Source organism: Akebia trifoliata, chromosome 3 (assembly GCF_017979445.1).
Source record: "Akebia trifoliata isolate Shusen 1 chromosome 3, ASM1797944v1, whole genome shotgun sequence".
NCBI lineage: Eukaryota > Viridiplantae > Streptophyta > Magnoliopsida > Ranunculales > Lardizabalaceae > Akebia > Akebia trifoliata.
In genome coordinates this window covers 58,214,019-58,235,281 of record NC_141377.1, presented here as the reverse complement: position 1 = coordinate 58,235,281, position 21,263 = coordinate 58,214,019, and the positions used below count along the sequence as shown (strand labels likewise).

General features: G+C 34.2%; 1 protein-coding gene across 2 annotated transcripts; it reads left to right on the top strand.

Moving 5' to 3' along the window:
- The first annotated feature begins 7,296 nt into the window (after positions 1-7,296).
- LOC147408363 (protein TOPLESS-RELATED PROTEIN 2-like) lies at positions 7,297-21,079 on the top strand. 2 transcript variants are annotated; one of them, XM_086437336.1, is made up of 24 exons: positions 7,297-8,127; positions 8,222-8,515; positions 8,615-8,773; positions 9,192-9,369; positions 9,487-9,613; positions 9,709-9,833; positions 11,749-11,887; positions 12,013-12,122; positions 12,262-12,331; positions 12,427-12,500; positions 12,575-12,670; positions 12,750-12,845; positions 12,949-13,076; positions 13,273-13,507; positions 13,602-13,769; positions 15,337-15,444; positions 15,534-15,680; positions 16,588-16,698; positions 16,795-16,977; positions 17,119-17,247; positions 18,406-18,501; positions 18,725-18,910; positions 20,071-20,243; positions 20,404-21,079. In XM_086437336.1, exons 1-24 carry the CDS (start codon positions 8,048-8,050, stop codon positions 20,609-20,611), a joined length of 3,420 nt encoding a protein of 1,139 aa, XP_086293462.1. In that variant the 5' UTR covers positions 7,297-8,047; the 3' UTR covers positions 20,612-21,079. The 2 variants fall into 2 exon arrangements, with proteins under 2 accessions (XP_086293462.1, XP_086293463.1); XM_086437337.1 differs by having other exon boundaries at positions 7,298-8,127; positions 9,724-9,833.
- Positions 21,080-21,263: the final 184 nt, after the last annotated feature.

The window sequence follows — 21,263 nt, the reverse complement described above, 5'->3', positions numbered from 1 at the left end:
ATAAGAGGGTAAATTTAATTTTGTATTTTGCAAGGGGGTGGTAAATCTAAAATCACCAATTTTATATAGGGTGTTTCTAAAAGAGTTGTCTTGGAGTGACCTCAAGCTATAACCTCATACTGCAGTAATTGACGCGAAAGTGGATAGGAATCATAAATGCTTTTTCACCTATATTTCAATGAAAGGATCTATGGTTTCCATACATTTCACGTCAAGAATTGCGATATGAGGTTGTGAAGTCACCAGCATTATTCTTTCTAAAATATTGTATTTATTTATTTATTTTTATTTATTTCTTTATTTTTTAACCAGTAGAAAGGACATGACAAACATGGGTCCTTATCAAGAAAGATTGGGTAGAAGAAAATCTCTCTATCAAGCTGGTCATTGTTTCATGTGGTCAAATGCAATATGGGTAGTTTAGGTTTTTTCTTTTCTTTTTTCCCATTTTAGGATAATATGTTTAAGAGTGCTGATAATGTGACTTAGGCAAGTGGCAACTCAATCGACTTACCTGACGTGACAGGTTTGAAAATTGTAGATCTATTCTCTTCGGGATACAAATTTACAATCTCTCATAAAAAAAATATAATTTTGTATCCTGAGAAGAGTAAATCTATGATTTTCTCACATGTGGGAGTCGCAAGTATACCATGTTGACATGAAAATTTATTCTAATTGTCACAAAAAACGAGTTCATTATGGTGTTGTTGATTATGTAAAATTGATTAATTTTAATTGATCAAATCCAAAGTATTCAACTTTAACGTTTTATGAGAATAATAGTTTGAGAATGACTTGAAATTTTGTGAGTGGTCGCTAAAAGATTTTTGCTCACAAAAATCTGCGATCCACCAATCACCTGAACCCACAGGTATTGAAGACAAAACTACCCTTGTTAAGCTTGGCATGGCACACACTTACGAGTTTGTGAGCAAAAAACCACTCGTTGATCGGTTGATTCATCTAAATGTGATTTGAAGTAAACATCAGTCATAACGGGCTAAAATATCAAATAGCAGATTTTTCATTTTTTTTTAATCATAAATTGGACGAAAATATGAGTTCCGGCCCAAATTTATGTCTTGTTCCTATAGCAACATACAATGTCTACATGGCACGTTTTGGTTGTAGATTAAACATGTCAAGCTACAAGTTTTATAGGAAACTACTTGGTTAGGAGTCCAATGTGTTTTAGAGACATTGTTCCTGTTGTATAAGAAATTAAATTGTAATGATTTTCTAACTCATCTCGGACAGAGTAACTCAAGAATTCACTGTCGTGGCATGTGCAAGTATGGTAGATTTTTCCCTTGGGATACGCAACTGCACACCCCCATAAACATGTGTAGTTGTGTATCCCGAGAGGAAAAAAAACTACGGTTCTTACACATGGCACCTCAATGAGTTTTTGAGATATTCTATCAGAAAATCAACACTCTTTTTAAAATATTTGACGATTTGTAGAAAACTAATCATCCAATTAAGCGAAGCAAATTTTTGTTTTGCACCAATTTACAAAGTTTAGATTTATACCTTGGAATAAATTATAGGATCCCAAGTTTATATTATGTTTTGGGAAAAACCCAATCATGAAAAATATAGTTTATTTTACGTAATTAGTTCTTATAAATTAAGAAACTTTAAAGAATCGAGATAATCTGACTTCCCCTCTGGCATACTCAAAATACTCTCTTGACGTGGCATGTTCTAGAACTAGACTTTATGCCTCAGGATACACAATTGCATATCTCATAAATTTGTGTAGTTGTGTAATCCGATGAAAGAAAATCTATGATTCTGGCACATACCACGTCAGAAGAGTGTTCTGAGTATGCCACGTGTGTGTCAGATTATCATTACTCAACTTTAAAATCCATCTAACTAACTTCAACCATTTATAATTAGTAATGTAATCTTTTCCAATGGTGACGAGCTACTTAGACAAACATTTCGATTTATCAATTTTGAAACCTAAAGTAATAACTATGCTAATTTTGTAGAAAATAACCCATAGCTTTGATACCAAGTGCTAGAAATTACGCCTGTTCTAGATTGAATTTAACATATATACCATGATGAGGAAAATTTAAAGATTTTTGGGACTTGGTACATGTGATTGCAATTTTTTTATTTTGACCAATATGACCCTAATTATATAAAGTTTAAATGTTAAGGTGGGGACAATTTTGGAATCCAAATTTCGGTGCTCAATCACTTGTACTCGGTCTTTCCTCGTTACAATGATAAAGGTAATTTACACTTTGTCCCTTGTGATTAGGCATAATTCTATGTCAACCCCCGGACATTTTGACAATTGTACTTACCTCAGCACTCACTCCCCTTCCATCTACTTGTAGTCAATTCAAAGAGTTAAAAAAATACTTTTTTATTTGAGTAATAGTTGATTTTTTTATGCCCCTGATGTGGCATAGGTTAGAACCATAGATTTCTCCCTTGAGATACACAATTGTGCATCGTCATAAATATGTGCAATTGTGTATTCTAAGGGGGAAAAGTATATGATTCTAACTCTTGTCACATTAGGAGACGTGTGTCAAAAGAAACGTCAAAAAATCTTTATTCTATTTAATTTTATAAAAATTATTTTACTTTTTTAAAAAACATTTATTTTTTAATAAACAAAAATCTCTCCTATGAAAAAATGAGTTCATGTGAAAGACTGTAAATGATTGGACAAGTGCATCTTTAACTATTGTTTTAAAAAGATGGGTCGAACATAAGAAATATCCTACAAGAATTACTTGACAAGAAAACAATGGCCAATTTGACTACTTCAACCAAAGCATTTTTCATGGAATTTATAAATATATATATATATATATATTTGGCATATCAAACATAATTTTCATCATATATAAATTACTTAAGGGTTTTCTCATCGTATTATTTATACGATAAAGTTGAAGTATTGACTTGGGGATTTCATGCAAAAAGAAGAAAGCAATGTTTACGATGAGAATCACATCGATGCCTAACTTTCCTACTCGAACAAGAAGTCAAACACTACTATTTCGTGGAATAAAGGAAAAAAATTGATGAAGGCCAATATTGTCAACCTCTCCAATAGAGACAGTCGCTTCCTCACCACATATCCTTTTATTTCTCTTTCATTTTTCTTCCTTTAGTCCTCCACTTTCTCATATTGGATTGAAGGAAATATTTGATAGTAGGGTATCACCTCCTCATCACCACATAGCCTTATATTTATCTCTTATTTTTCTTCTTCTCATCCTCCACTTTCTCATAATTGGATTTTAAGAAATATTTTAGTGTAGTGAAATCCTTTTCAAGCTAATGTGTGTGTGTGGTTTTTTATTTATTATTATTTAATAATAGTCATGAAAAAATGAATTTCACAGTTTGATTGCATTTATAAGAATATCACAAAGATTTAGTAATCAACTAGTGTAGTGGTGTTGGTAGCTCCAGATAATTGTTGTCCTTAGTTCTCCCCCCCCCCCCCAAAGATTTGTATGATTTGAGGTCCGAAATTTGGGAGAATTGTTTACTACAACTTAATATTGCATATTTAAAACCCTAAGTGCAGATTGTGTAGCGAAATAATAAAAACTTGAGAATCCAAGGTTGATCCATCGGTATTGACTAGTGTAACCAAAATTATTAAGGCCATTTTTTGCATTAGTCTATTAGAGAATACCAAGGTCATGGACGTACATAGGCCTTTTTGTTAATATTCGAGATTCCAATATTTGTTTTTTAACTGATGGCATTGCCCTCTTGACTTAGGTTTTCTTTTTTAGACTAATGAGAAATAACTTATATCATTTTATTCAACCTTTAACCAAAACATAAAAAAAAACTTTAAATTTTTTTCTTAAAACTACTCATCTTCAATCTCTTCAAAATTCAACCTTATCGGTTGTACTCTTGAGAAGCATGGTAGTCATTCCCATGGTTCATCGTTGCCACGTGCATGAAATGTTGGGCTAAAGATTAGGGGAGAGGGTCTTATTTTGGTATGCAGGGAAAAAGCAAGGACAAGGGGAATGCCATTAGTTTAAAAATATAGAGATATATGAAATATTCAACAAATCAAAGAGACGTGGACTATTATACATGGGAAAGGAGATGCTGGCAGAGAGTTTTAGGGAGTTAATTTTATTAATATTTTTGATTAAAACATACTAAATATGGATCCATTTTTTTATTTATTTGTATATTTTGTAAGGAGGTAGAGATTTTTTTTTTTCATATCAAACTTAATTCTCATCATATATAATATAAGCTAAGGTTTATCAACAAGAATCCTAAATTTAAATGAATGAAAATAAATAATGTTTATAATATTTTAATTGAGATGTGATAAGTAAAAGTTGGGGTTCTAATAATAGTTCTCATTTTTATTTGACGCATTTGAGTTAAGTCACAAGTTGTCGATCTAATTCAACTTGATGGAAGCCAAGCTGAGTTTGTGAATTTTAAAAGTTTTTTATTTTTTATTTTTGATTTCAATTTTGGGATGAGGATAATCATAATCATAAGAGAATAACAGCATTAGGTGGTGGGAAATCATTCCTTTCGTAGGATGAGAAATCACTTTGGACAAGAGATCAAATACTTAAAATGTTTATGGAAATAAACATAATCAAATGCTTAAAAATTATATTTTCCTATGAAATTCATTTCTGTGCTCGTTTTCTATGCTCATTTAAATAGACCCTTAAGTTTTTGGAAATAATAAATAAATTATCATAACATCTTGAAAATTGTTTGAATTTTCAATTAGGGTGTAATAAGAAGTTTGGGAGTATCAATATATATTTTTCTTCTATTTTTGGAGTACCCATGTAAGGAAGCCTTAAATAATTGAACACTAATGATTTTTTGACTCAAATTTTTTGCTCAACCTGTACTTAGCTGATGTGGCAAGGGCACAAACCCATTGATCTTTTCAGTGGGTATCCCAAAGACAAAAAAAAAAAAAAATGATTTTATGCCCTTGTCATGTCAGTCAAATACAAATTGAGTGAAAATTTTCGAGTTTGAAAATCACGACCCATCCCATTTGCCTAACTGAACTTTATCCTAAAGAAGTTACTCAATCAACGTTGATTATGCACAGAACCACTGAATCATTCATTGCGTATCTCGAGGAAATATATATTTGATTTTGTGCACATGTACGTCGGTTGAGTGGATTTGAATATTATTTAAGTAAGTTTAGCACCGCTCAAAATAATTAACTATATGGCATTTAATGAGAATTGGAGTTGAGTAATTACTCAACTACCAATTATACTTCGATTTCACGCGTTTCTATTATCACATGTCTACAAAAGCATTTGACACGTATCAGATTTTTAAAAATCACAGCTGACTTGTCGTTGATATTTAGGATACTATTTGAAGCAAACGACACGTGTAATTCAAAGGAGAAAGTTGTACCGAAATTTTGAAGCGGGATAGTGCTTCAAAGTTTTTCCGGATTTCGTTAATCGTTGTTGGATTCTGGAAGCACTGCTTTGCCTACTCATCCGATCTGGCCGTACAATCTTATTCCCCTAAATAGAGGAAAAAAAAAAAAACAAAGAGTTGTTTGGACAGCGATGTCTGATAAGTAGACACATTTGATAAGTAGTTTGACTTATAAGTCAGACCGACAGCTACTACGCACTACATTTTAAGAAAATTAAAAATTAATTCTTCTTTGATTAAGAGATACGGACAGATAAAGAGGCAACATTACTGTTAGCTCCGAAAAACCGTCGTCCTTAATTCAGATACCGTTTATTTTCTCGAGATTTATTGAGTTTTGAATCTAAACATTGGGAAGACAGTCCTCTTGGACTGACGTTGTGGTTACTTTGAAAACGGGTTGAGTTCAGAAAAAATAGAAAAAGTAAAAGATAAAAGATAAAGTGGGTAATAAATGCGTACGAGGACGGATTGCGTGGTGTTTGGAATCAAATTGTACATCGTCCTTATTTTTTATATTAAAGAAGAAATAGTACTAATCTTATTGTTTTTTCAAAATGACATTAGTGCCCCTCAAACTTATTCCACCATAATCGGAATATAGTACATTTAATAATTTTTCTTTAAATAAAAAATAATTTTAATTATATCAAAATTTAAAAAATAAAATAAATAATCTCTTTACATCAAAAATATATATAATAAAATAAAGAATTTCAATGTAGATGTGATCGTTATAGAAAATAAACACACAACATTGACCATGAAAATGATGTATTCACCCCTATACCTAATATATAGGCTAGTACGGGTCTAAGTCACATTTAGAAGTAAAAATAAGATATAAAACGTTGAAAATATCATCTACATCATTCCATTTTTTTTTGGTCGTATGAAATGATTATTAGGTTGAAATTTATTACATAAAGTAAATGGTGAAAGTGGGTAAGAAAACCCTATCTAGATCGGATTTTTTTTATCCCACACTACTATATGACAATGACCGTTAATATAAATGTGTTATTTGTCCTTTGTATAAAATCTATGTAAAAGTTAACAAAAATTCAACGAAAGAGTGCAGTTTTATTATTTACCTAAATAGATCAATCTTTTGATGTGTAGAAATTACCTGATTGATTGTTGATATGTAAGAATTAAATATTATTATTTTTAGATTGATCACGTGGAATTGGTGAGCCCAAGACAATGTGCCATAAAACATTTTTATGGGACATAACATCAAATCTTCTTATTTCACAAAAAAACAAATTCATTTTTTTATTTTTTCAATTTTTAGTAGTTTCACGTAATTGTTTTACATTAAATGTGATTTCTTTGTTTGTGAAAAACACGTTCTTAAGATTGAACATATACTAATAATAATAAAATACATGGATTGAAGTCCCCATCAGGATCACATCCATTGTCACTTTAGTACTAAATGATAATTGTGATCTTTTAGGATGCATGAAATAGATTAAGTTTTAAAATAATTAAAAAATGTTCTATTTAATCAAAGACTTTGAAAATGAATGATCACTCAATTCTCAATTTTAAAAATTAAATTAGTTATATCCATGTTGCATTGGATTATTTTACTAATAAATAAACATAATAATTAAAAAATAAAAAGGATACAAATGTAAATATAAAAGAAGAGGAGATTAAAATGGGAAATGAAGTAAAGGCGGTTTGGACTTAAAGTAGGTTATAGAAATTGGTGAAACTGACCCTAATGTCATGGCCTTCTATTTTATTTAATAATTTCTATAAAAAAAGAAAAGGTGCGAGAGAGTGAAAGAGTTATAAATAGGCAGATAGGGTTGCATCATAAAAGGCTGTCTAAAGAAGTGAAAGAAAACCAAACACACATTCACACGGCGGCACATAGAGAGAGAGAGAGAGAGCGAAAGATAGCGAAAGTTGCATTGTAGTTACAGACGAGAGAAGAAGAAGTGGAGGAGCAGAAACAAGAAACCCTAACCCTAGAAATGGTTTCTCCTGCTTTTCTTCTTCTCTAATAGCAGATTTAGTCTGCAAGTTAAAATCTCTCGAATCTACAAAAATATTCAAAGTTCAACTCATTTTCCTCTTTTAGCTACTTCAGATCTTTGTTAGATCAGACGTAACTCTTCTCCTCATCTGTGTTTGCCATTAGATCTTCTAATCAATCTTTAAAACAGTCTTCATTTCCTATTTTTTAATTTTTTTTTTTGTGCATCATTTATTTGTTTTCTTCTTCCCTGGATCTCTCAGTTTCGAAATCGGGGAAAAATAGGGTTTAATCGTGAGAGTAGGTGAAAAGACCCAAGTTATTAAAGCATTTACTGTGTTTTATTCTCTCATTAGAGATTTTCTTTGTGGAAATGCTGGTATTTGTTAGGGTTTGAGGTTGTTTTCACGTTAGATCTTTGTTGAAAGAATCAATTTGTTGTCTGTTAAATAGATTAGATTAGATTTCTCTGAGGGAGAGAGGAAGAAAAGGCCTCTTTTAGGCTACTCTGTTGTGTTCTGTATTATTCTCTCTGTTGTTCGTTCGATATCACCTCAGATCTTTGCGCTGGAGCGGTTAGGGATTCCGGGAACCATGTCCTCTTTAAGCAGGGAATTGGTTTTCTTAATCTTACAGTTCTTAGATGAAGAAAAATTCAAAGAAACGGTTCACAAGTAAGTGTAGTTCTTATTTATAAGTCATTAATGATTAGATGAGCTTGTTAGGGTTCTAATTGATGCTCTGATGTGTTCTTTTATCGGATTTTAGGTTAGAACAAGAATCGGGTTTTTTCTTCAATATGAAATACTTTGAGGATCAAGTTCAGTTGGGCGAATGGGATGAAGTGGAACGATATTTATGTGGATTTACGAAGGTCGAAGACAATCGTTACTCAATGAAGATTTTCTTTGAAATAAGAAAACAGAAGTATTTAGAAGCTCTGGATCGACAGGACAGAGCCAAGGCTGTTGAGATTCTTGTCAAGGATCTTAAGGTTTTTTCTTCTTTTAATGAAGAACTTTTCAAGGAGATTACACAGTTACTTACTCTTGAGAACTTTAGGTATCTTTGCTCACTATTCGGGGTTCTTCATGAATTGCAGAGCATTTTGTAGTACATGATTCTAATTCATTTTTAGCAAATTGTTTAATGTTTCATCAGGCAGAATGAGCAGCTCTCCAAGTACGGGGATACTAAATCTGCTCGGAACATTATGCTTATGGAGCTAAAAAAACTCATTGAAGCAAACCCATTGTTTCGCGAAAAGCTTGCCTTTCCACCATTCAAAACTTCACGCTTAAGGACATTGATAAACCAGAGGTTGTGCATTAAGTTTTTTTACCTTTTACTTTATATATATAATAATTGCATCTAAAATCAGCTGTGGAGCCATTGATTTTAATTTTAGTCATATTATGTTAACTATCCTTAATAATAATTAGGTAGTAAATAAGGTTTTAAAGTAGTAAATCCTTGACAAAAGATATAGCTCTAAAATTGACAAATAAAAATCAGATTCATTTAGGTACGGGAGTTGATCCCTGGCATCTCCTTGCTTCTAAGTCTTACTTGTCAAAAAAAAAAAAGTCTCAATTTTTGGGATAAGATGTAGATGATTTCTCCATCTAGTAACCTCTGAAATTGTGGCATGCAATGACTAAGTTTAAAATTACAGATCCTCTCTTTGATTAAAGAAGTTCTATTTATTGTTCCTTTCTTTTTGGGATGGGATTTCCAGCCTTAATTGGCAGCACCAGCTTTGCAAGAATCCACGCTCAAACCCTGACATCAAAACGCTTTTCACTGATCATACTTGTGCTCCTAGCAACGGAGCTCGTGGCCCTCCTCCTACCAACAGCCCCATTGTGGGACCCATTCCTAAAGCAGGGGCGTTCCCTCCTATTGGTGCCCATAGTGTGAGTAAATTTCATCTCCCCACATGCACAAACATGGTTCTCATTGATTTGAAGTGTATGTGTGTGTGTGTGTGTGTGTGTGTTTTCTTCTTGATGTCATGTTCTATTACTGTGCAGCCATTCCAGCCAGTTGTTTCTCCATCTGCTAGCGCTATTGCGGGGTGGATGTCAAACCCTAATCCTTCTATGCCTCATGCTGCCGTGGCAGTGGGCCCCCCCGGTCTTGTCCAGCCTCCTAATGCTTGTAAGCTTCTTTCTAGTGGTATTGTTTGAGCTTTAGATTGATACTGGTTCAGGATATTTCATTGCTTATATGGTCTTTTTAAATTATAATATCAGTTTGTAATGTTGTAGCTCCATTCCTAAAGCATCCAAGAACTCCCCCAAGTGCTCCAGGGATGGATTATCAATCCGCTGATTCTGAACATCTGATGAAGCGCATGCGCACCGGTCCATCTGAAGAGGTACAAAGAAAAACCAAAATTAAAAGAAGTTTTAGAAATTTTTGAATAATGCTGTGAGCTGCTGTGGTTACAAGTATTTGGCTTTCATTTTTGATAAAAATTCTAGCCTCGGGTTATGTGAAGCTTATCCCTCAAGATGAGGTACAAGATCCTTGGCTCAAGACTTGAGATGTGAGGTGTAGTCTCGATTTTGCAGGCATAAACCTCACGAGCATGTATACTTTTCCGTGCACTATAATTTGTTCTTTTTAATTTTCTCCAATCGTTCCCAAAGTACTAATCTAGCTATCTTTTCTAATTTACCCCCCCCCCCTCCCCCAACACGCACACACACACACGCACAAAAAACCTACTGAAGATGATTTAGAACTTCTTCCCTTCATTGCCCATAGCCTTGAAGCGTAAGGCATAAACTCACGAGCTTGTATACTTCTACTTTTCAAGTTTTAATTTAGATAAGGCCCTCATGTTTTGGTAAATATTGGAGACACTTGTGTTTCCAAAGTGATGATATGCCCCTTTACCATGGTCTCCTTTGAAATACTTATTTAAATGTTAATTTAATGTTTCAAATGTATTGAGAATGTTTAAGCATCGTTTTGGTTTAAAAAAAAACAGAAACACCGGATCGAAATGAGGTTTTAAACATGTATGTAATATACATAGTTAACAAATTAACTGTTTATTACATGGATAACTTCAAAATTATAACGAAGGACTATTATATAATAATACTGCAAATATGGAAAGAGAAAAAAAGAAATATTGGATATCCCCAAAAGAGTGTGCCTCAGTCAAGTTAAAAGGTGTCTGTTTTGTCCAAGGCGTGAGCTTTTCCAATGCATCTTTGAATAAGTTGTACGCCTTTATGAGGGGAAAGGAGACCTTTCCTTAGAGCATCAATGCCTTTATTGGGAACCTCATCATGAGGCAGGTGTAAGCCTCCAACACCTTTAAAATCATAGCCAGTAAATTCTGCCATACAGAATTTGAATGACTTCAACTAGAAGTGTGTCTGTGACCATATTGATTAGTATTGAAGAAACAAAAAATGTTAGGGCACCAAAGCCTTAAGGATATGCTGTATGTGGGAAGGATAAAGATTCCTGAGATTGAAATTGAAGGACTTGTACATATCTGCCACTGTGATTGTGATCATTATGTATTGCTAAAAATATTCTTTGTTTACTTGTTTGACTGAGAAATTGAGGGACAATACATTGTCGATCGAAGTTGATTAATAGAGAACTCGATACAAGAAATTGAAGTTTATTAATACAGAACTTTATACAAGAATAAAAAATGACACCTTTCAATTGATAAAAGTCATTTTTTTTTTTTTTTTGCTTCATGGGTTTCACATAAGAAGCTAGTTTAGAAAAGAAGGCCTACAAATAAGTTATTTTTACTGGTAAATAGGAAAAAGGAGAGGTTCTGACTTTTTTTTTTTGTTATTTTTTTTTTCCTATGTAGCTGATTCATTTATTTTCTGAACTATTGAGCCTTACATCTCAGCGAACTTAACTTCTTATTTGTTGCTTATTTATTAATTTATTTTTTTGAAGCCGATTAATTTATTTAAAATTTGTATATAAGTTATATGAATATTTTAAAGTGCTTCTTTTAAGAACAATTCAAGTCTTTTACACCTCAGAACTTCTTTTTATTTATTTATTTTTTGGTAGCCAATTCATATTTTTGAGTTTATATGTAAGATAGATGAATATTTCAAAGTGCTTTTGAGAACAATTCAAGGCTTACATCTCATACTGTTTTAAGTTTTATGCCTCACCTCATGAAGGAAAAAGCCTCGTATATTCTTCACTGTTGAAAACATTGATTTTCACTTTGAATGGTTGAAGTATTTGTCCATATATATATATATATCTCTACATAATCAGCATTGACTGTCTAGGTGTCGTTTTCTGGTGTAACACATCCTCACAGCACGTACTCGCAAGATGACCTCCCTAAAACTGTTGTGCGGACCCTTAACCAAGGATCTAATGTCATGAGCATGGACTTCCATCCACATCAACAGACCATTCTTCTAGGTTTGCTACTTGAACAACTGCTTTTCGAATTTCCTTGTAGATTTTGGCATGTAGTTTATTTATTTTGGGCCATAACACTGTTTTTTAATTGTTGAACTCTGTCTTGTTCTAATTTTATGTTTTAGTTGGGACAAATGTTGGTGACATTGCGATTTGGGAAGTTGGATCTCGAGAGAGGCTAGCATATAAACGTTTCGAGGTTTGGGATATCTTAGTTTGTTCGATGCCATTGCAGGTAGCTACTTTATCTTGTATCTTCATGGGGTAACACCATGAAAATTTTCAATAGTGCCAATCCATTCCGTTGAATTAGGTCACTAGATAGAGAACCGTGGCATAAATATATTTATAATTGATCTTGGTCAATTTTCCAGGCATCAATGAGGAAAGATGCCTCGGTATTTGTTAATCGCTGCGTTTGGGGACCAGATGGATCTATACTTGGTACAAGCTAAAATTTTCCTTGTTATTACTTGGTCTCTTAGTTTTATCTGTTATTTCTTTCCTTCAGATCTGTTACTTTATCTTGTATGTTCTAGGTGTTGCATTCTCGAAACACATTGTGCAAACATATACTTACAGTCCAATCGGAGAATTGAGACAACATTTGGAGGTATCCTACGTGGCGTGGATGTTTTTGTTTTCTTAGTCGAGCAAGATACAGATTGTTGACTGTGTGTGTTGTAGATTGATGCCCATATTGGTGGAGTTAATGATATATCCTTTTCTCATCCCAACAAACAACTCTGCATTGTCACATGTGGTGACGACAAGACAATTAAGGTATTAACTTTGAAGCTTTATTTAGTTTTGGTGGATAAAGTTATTTTGGGTGTACTCATGTTACTTCCTCATATAACAGGTCTGGGATGCTGTAGCTGGACGCAGGCTGAACATATTTGAAGGCCATGAAGCTCCTGTTTACTCTGTCTGCCCTCACTATAAAGAGAATATCCAGGTACCTCTCCTTTAGAATTTATCATCCGTGGATTTGTATTATGTAGAACTGGTTTTTCCATCATTTTCAATTATGTAGAATGACTCACATTAGATATATGCAGTTCATTTTCTCTACTGCCATTGATGGGAAAATTAAAGCCTGGCTCTATGATTGCTTGGGATCTAGAGTGGATTATGATGCCCCTGGACTTTCGTGTACTACAATGGCATATAGTGCCGATGGCACCAGGTAAAGTTTACTCTGAAAATCAGTAACAATAAATGAATTTTACTAATTACTATTTGCCCATATTCCGATTTTTATTTCGAACGTTGCAAGTTTTTTTAAATTGTTTAGCAGCCATTTTTTCCTTCTTCCAGTTTAGTGACAACTGATCTTAAGATATTGTCTATTGATTACATCATTAACTTCATATTTCTTCTAGGCTCTTCTCTTGTGGAACTAGTAAAGAAGGTGATTCCCATTTAGTTGAGTGGAATGAAAGCGAAGGAGCCATCAAAAGGACATACTCTGGCTTTAGGAAGCGTTCTTTAGGTGTTGTACAGTTCGATACAACAAGGAACCGTTTCTTGGCTGCTGGTGATGATTTTCAGATTAAGTTTTGGGAAATGGATAATACCAACATATTGGCAACTACTGAAGCAGATGGTGGATTGCCTGTTAGTATAACCCGCTGATTTTTTTGGTACAATCACTTTGAGTTGAATATTGATGTCACTGTTGTTTGTACTCATGTTACTGTACTACTTGCAGGCGAGCCCTAGGCTGAGATTTAACAAGGAAGGGTCATTGTTGGCTGTCACAACAAATGATAATGGAATCAAGATCTTAGGCAATATTGATGGTCAGCGCTTGATCAGGATGCTAGAGAGCAGGGCATTTGAGGGGTCCCGAGGCCCTTCTGAACCAATCAACACGAAGGTGATTATTTTGACCATTTATTTACTTCTTTTTTCCCCCTTTATGCTTATTTATCTTAATTTGTAGGCATATTTAAAAAAAAAAATCCTTAAGTGTAACAAGTATTGACACTTTGAGAGCAATTTGTCAACAATATGTGGTGGCTTTGTCAAACACATGTAACCGGTGTTATCGAGGTTTGCGCCTCAAGGCGAGGTGCAACAACAATGCCTTGGTATAGGTAAGGCAGGGCAGGTTTTTCAAGGCCGAGGGGGCACATGCCTGAGCTGTGCCTTAGGCAAGGCGCATGAGGCACACGCCTCACTTACATATAAAGTAAAATATGATTATTTTTTAAAATCTCTTTTAATTGGTTGATGTAACCTATTAAGTTACATCATGAGGAACCACACACACACACTCTCTTTCTCTCTCTCTCACACACACACACACACACACACGCACGCACATATATATATATATATATATATATATATATATATATATATATGGAAATGTTCAGCAACAAACATTTTGACAAACATTTTGGCAAAACATTTTTCAAAACATGGGTTAGAGGTTTTGGAATGGGCTGATTTTTGGTGAGGATGATCTCTACGGTGAGGAGATCATCATCACCAAAAATCAGCCCATTCCAAAACTTCTAACCCCATAAAAAATGGTTTACAAAAAATGGACGGTCCACAATTTTTCAACTTGTAAACTGGGGCTAGAAGTTTTGGAATGGGCTGATTTTTGGTGAAGATGATCTCCTCACCGTAGAGATCATCCTCACCAAAAATCAGCTCATTCCAAAACCTCTAACCCATGTTTTGAAAAATGTTTGTCAAAATGTTTGTTGCTGAACGGGACCCATATATATATATTTCCTTTCTACTCTGTTTTTTCTTCTTCAAATTTTACAATTTACTGTATATTGATGAGGGTTATGTGTTACCTGATGATGATGATGAGTAATGCTTTAGGCTTTCTCATAGTTTATATTTTTAAATTTTGAATCTTATCTTTTGTTTATCTACTCTTGGTATACGGATATTCAATGAGATTTTGTGATTGTGTCTTAAAACTTTTTTGTCATAAATTTTAATTTAATTTATAGTTCGTAGTCCCTTATTTTTATGATATTTTATTTATTCTTTATTTCATTGTTAGTTTTTTTACTTGTTTATTGTGGTTTAGTCTAACCTATTTATGGAGATTGAAATACTAAATACTTTTATATAAATATAAATTTTATATTTGTTGTAATTGTAGAATAGTTATAAATTTTATAAAGTAGCCTGACCTACTTTCACTATTTAATTTTTGATTTATACAATCTTTTTTAGTTTATTGCGCCTTAGTTCACTCAAGTGTGTGCCTTGCTTTGCACCTCAGGCACTAGGAGGCCTGTGTGCCTTTCGCCCTTAACTATACTGCATGTAACACTTTCGGTATTTTTGAAAACTTCGGTAATTATTTGGGAAATTTCCCTTAATAGTATGGAAGTACACTTTGATGAATGTCCTTTTCTTTTTCTAGTTGATTCATTAAGTTTCAATATGCTTTCTGTAACTGCCTTTTGCAGCCTTCAATTGTTAATGCACTTGGGCCCATAACGAATGTATCTGCTCCGATGCCTACCACGCTGGATCGTACTGATAGAATCCCACCTGCAATATCTATTAATAACCTTGTAAGTCATTGAGATTTCCATGTTTCGCAAATACTTACTTATGTGTTCTATTTAGAGTTTTGAGATTACATGTTGGGATGAAATTGCAGGCTGCTATGGAAAGCAACAGAGCAGCGGATGTTAAACCCAGGATTTCAGACGATGTTGACAAGAATAAAACCTGGAAGTTGCCTGATATTGTTGACTCATCTCAACTAAAAGCTCTACGATTGCCAGACACCATGGCAGCTGGCAAGGTATGTTCTGGAAATGAATCTAAGATTTGAAATTTTATGTTCTGTTTGACCCAACAATTAAAATCTCATGTCAGAATTCCTTTGGTCAAAAGTTCTATGCTTTCTATGTGAATCTTATGATTCAAGTACCATAAAGGATTTGCTCAAAGTTTACTATTCACATGAAAAAAACATGGACAGTTTTTGAAGTGAAAACTATGAGTCCGTACTTGTTGCATTTGCATCATCAAAGCCTTACCCGTGCTGCACATCATAAAAGGACATTTAGTAGGTGTTTTACTAATTATTTAATATCAGCTAATATATTGTTGTAAAGAAATGCATGTCCGCACATGTAGTAAAGATAGAAATTCGTAATTGATGATGAGAGATGGAATCATGTTTCTAGGTGGGAGGTTACAAAATTGGTGCTCCCCCAGTTTTGTTTGTTTTTGTAGCCTTGAGTGATTTACCTTAGTTTGTATTGTTGGAGGTTTGTCTGTGTTTCATTACTATTGTACTTTATCAATCACAAGAATGTTTGGTACTCTTTGTGCTTTCAAGTTGTTTGACAGTAGTTGTCTGTTTCACACTCACATGGATGTGTTGAATGTCGTCCTGGTGAAGCCTGTGATAATTACTCGTACCAAATATATTCTTCACCACCAAGCCATTTAGTTTGGTTATAATGTTGATCCATATTAAACTGCGGTTCTTTGTTTTCTTGGTCTTTTCTGGGTGTCCGAAATGTTAATTATTTCTTGAAGATCTTTGGTTATCCATGATCTATGTTTCATGTGTTCTCTAGGTTGTGATAAACTTGGGTAACATGGATATCATCTTTATACCAATTCTTGTTATATTATGGCTCTTGCGACCTTTGCTTGGCTGGTGTCAGAAATTGAGGTACATATTGGCATGAATGCAGGTCGTACGGTTGATATACACAAATTCTGGGATGGCAGTGTTGGCTCTTGCCTCCAATGCGATCCATAAGCTTTGGAAATGGCACCGTATGGAACGGAATCCATCTGGGAAGGTGAGTGTCATGTATACATCTAAGATTCTACCTTCTCATACATCCACTTATTTCTTTCAGGATATGTTTTCTTACAACTCTTTCTTGCTTTTTCAGTCTACTGCATCTATTCCGCCGCAGCTGTGGCAACCTGCAAATGGAACTCTCATGACTAATGACGTAAGTGACACGATCCCGGCTGAAGAATCAGCTGCGTGCATTGCTTTGTCCAAAAATGACTCATACGTAATGTCTGCATCTGGTGGGAAGGTCTCCTTGTTCAACATGATGACATTCAAGGTCAGTAATCTTCTGTTCGCTTATTTGATGTCTCTCTATCTATTTCATTTCCTTTCAATTTTTTATTTGCTTGTAGTTGTGCGTCTTTGTGCTTATAGAAATTCTGAATAATTGAATCAAGCCTGATGACTGCCATTTCAGGTTATGACTACTTTCATGCCCCCGCCTCCTGCAGCAAGCTTCCTGGCATTCCACCCTCAGGACAATAACATCATTGCCATTGGAATGGAAGATTCTACTATTCAAATATACAATGTCCGGGTTGATGAGGTGATTCACCATTCCTTTTCCTTATGCTACATTGATATGGGTATGGGTGTCAAAATCTGACAAGAATACCTAGTGTGGGATTCCGAGAACCTTGAAACACATGATACATGGAATTGTAGATAATGTGAAACAAAGTAATTGTAATTAGTTAATAATGAAAGATAATACTAGGTAATGGGACATTATGCTGTATCATAAACCTATAGAAGAGAATTCATGTGTGTGATGGTATAGTTTCTGCATTGAAAACTTAAATGGGAAAATTAGTACTCGCAACCTACGGTAAATGTCATTGTCACACAAGGAAATAAAGAACAAAGAGAGCTGTGTAACTGTCAAGCAGTGTTTGCAGAGAGTCTGAATTTGACATGCTACTTCATCTGGTTAGAAGAATCCATGCAACATAGCTTTTTGAGCCATAAATGACCATGGGCATACCCTTTTTTTTTTTTAATGAAAACCTTCTTTCATGTGTAATATTTTGTTGCTTAAATATTTTTTATTTATTTTAGATGGTGCCAACTTGCTAAGTTGGTTAAAGTTTGTAGTGTTGATACCATGACCTGGGTTCAAAACCCGCCTTCACCAACTAATTACTGACCCCTAATCTCGCTTGCCTAGCATGTATATATATGTATATTTATATATGGATGCATTATCTATAAAAACCTTCATACTCGATCCTTCCGAAATTTTAAGTCCACAGCGAGAAACCCTTTGCACGATATAGTAAACATATTTAATTTCTTTTGATTTGGTTTGGAAAGTTGGCTATTAATCTTTGTTCTCTTTTTTTGTCATGCAAACTGCAAATCCCCTTTGGACAGCTTAAGAATGATTATTCTGTATAAGCTTACATGAGTTTTTATACGAGTCTTTTCCTCCCTTGCAATGAATTCAATCATTTGGTAAAAGTGCTGAAATATGGAAAAGTCTTACTGTTTAGGGGAAAATTTTTTAAGAAATGCGAGTTCGAAACAAGATCATATTTAATTGTCTTTTTTCTTCTTTTTTTTTGTTTTTAATTTTATTTTATAGATAAGTTATCTCATTCGGAGTTCAAGTTATCTATATTTATTTGAAAACTAATGATTATTTTTTGTTACCTGCTTATCACTAACTGAATTTCATCTCCCTATCTGTCCGATCTGGTTTCAGGTTAAAACGAAGCTCAAGGGCCACCAAAAAAGGGTAACAGGCCTTGCATTTTCTCAGACTTTGAATGTACTGGTATCTTCAGGGGGTGATGCTCAGGTAAATTGTAGATAAGATGAATGTTTTTTCATCTTGTGATTCTGGGTTTGCCACGGGTGTTCCAAACATTAGCTTAGCTAATAATTATGATGTCTTTTTAAATTATTATTATTTTATATCTGTTGATGCAGGGAATTTGAGCTTTCTTTTAATGAATTAATTTCTAAACTTTGTTAGTTATTAATGGTACGAGACTTTGAGACTTCTTATGAATGAATTACAGCTGTGTTTATGGAGTATCGATGGATGGGAGAAGAGGAAAGCAAGGTTCATACAAGCACCAGCTGGTCGAAATGCTCCTCTGGTTGGGGAAACTAAAGTCCAGTTCCACAATGATCAAGCTCATATTTTGGTGGCTCATGAAAGCCAAATTGCTGTCTATGACAGCAAACTTGAATGCGTTCGCTCGGTAAGTTTCTCTATTACCTCTTGTTATATCATTTGTTTTGTACCCAAGTAGATATGATTTACTGATTTTCAAAATTTCTCCGGTAAACTTTGGAGTACTCTTTGCATATTGATTGGCCATTAGAACATCATGATTAATAAACAAATAGGTTAAACCAAAGCTTGGAGCTTCACCACCAGTGGAACTGCCCTGATTTCTTGAACAACCCAGGATAGTGCTTATTAAAGTTACGTAGTTGAAGTCACAATATACAACTTTGGCACTTTTAAGCATCTTAAATAAAATTTTATACATTGAAATGCACTTGGAGCTAGGCTTATCTTATCCTAGAACACTGAACACATGAATTTATCCATGTATAATTTGCAAGGTAATACGAAGTTAAGGAAGGACATCTCAAAATTTACTTAAGACGGTTTGATCACATGTGAAAGGTTGTAGAGATTGTACTTTAAAAGATATAGAATTGAGATTTGTGTTGGAGGAAGAAGTCCTAGACATACGCCAGACAAAGCTTCTCTTGCTCCTATTTTTCAATGTCATATATAGAACACGGGGACTATATACACTGGAAAATCAGCCGGGAAAGGTTTTTTCCTTGTAAAATATGATTTGCAGGTGAACCATTTTTTGTGTTAGAACATCCCCACCCCCCACTAACACACTACACAAACACATTATTGCCAGATCTTTTCTCTATTACTGGAGACTCTTTCTTACTGGAATAATCCTAATGTCAATCTATGAGGGTTCCCTTGTGGTGCCCACCAAACTAACAGCCAACCCTCTCTGTCACAAATGCATGATCAAACATAGGAAAACATTTTCTGAGAAGATCTATATATCTGGGCCATTTTCTTGGGAAATTATTATTATTTTTTTCCCTTGGAAATTATCTCTGCAATCATTCAGACAGACTGAAAGGAAGTTTCCATATTTGGGAGAAAACATGTAACAGGTAGCTGATAGAGAGTGGATACTAAAAATGTTGATCCTTCGATTTGAAAAATAGAGGGCTAAGTAAATCTTTAGCCTATCAGAAAAATAAAATAAATAGATGGCTAACTATTAAGCTTCAACTAACAGTTTGAGATCTTATTCCTTTCCACCATTCATTCAATTCTATATATGGCAGTCTGTTGATGAAAATATACTTGCAGTGGTCACCTAGAGATGCGCTCTCTGCACCAATCTCGAGCGCAATCTATTCATGTGATGGTCTACTTGTGTATGCTGGATTTTGTGATGGAGCCGTTGGGGTCTTTGATGCTGACAGCTTGAGGCTCCGATGTCGGATTGCACCCTCCGCTTACATGCCTCCCTCCACTTCCAGGTATTTAATTCAAAGTGTATATGTTTTCTTTTATTTCAATCTAGTAAAAAATAAAATAAACTAAATAAATAAATGGGGGTTGGGTAAAATTGCAGTAAATTACTGTCATCTGTCTTCTGACTTGGATTTTTTTTTTCTTGTTGGAAAAAAAAAAACGCAGTTCTGCCCACCCTTTGGTGATAGCAGCACACCCATCTGAAGCAAACCAGATAGCCCTTGGCATGAGTGACGGATCTGTCCATGTGGTGGAACCGTCAGATGCAGAACCGAAGTGGGGTGGCCCACCTCAAGATAATAATGGAAACATCACATCTTCCAATCCTGCTTCAAGTAATCAGCAGCAGCCATCAGAACACTCTTCCAGGTAAATGGTGTGGTGACCATGTTGTGAAGAAGGAAGTAGGAAAGCACAACAGAGACTTGTATGGGAGGCAACCATGTTTTTTAAACCTAATTTGTTGCCATGCAGTCGCGGTTCATGCCATTTCCCCATTGTAAAGGTTTTATTTTTTTTTCCCCTTCATTTCTTTTTTGGTGGTGATGGATGTGACATGAGGATGGTGGGTTAAATTTAGTGAGAAAATTTTAAGATGGATATATTTCGAATGCCTATATACACGAGAGAGTTAGGAGAGGCCATTTTGCCTTTTATTAGTCATCCTGTGTTATTTACTTCTTATTATAGGTTAGAGAGATGTATTGTTTTTAGTATGAAGTTGTAAGTGATAAGGGGCCAAGACAGATGGTTCCCTCTTTTTGGAGGTTGCTCACATTTGTTACTAATACCATTCTTAGGTTTTATACTTTATTACTAAAATGCAAACTATTATTTGGAATTTTGTTCCTTTTATTCTTTTATATTTTTTATATTTAGGGCCCATCAATGGAGACCCATCTTTACAGAAAGAAAAAAAAAAAAAAATGTTGAAAATTCAAAATTTGCAATCCTTAGAAATTTATTATCCTTTTTTGCGAGAAAGTTGATAAAATTTTATAATGCTTGTCTACATAGAAGCAAAT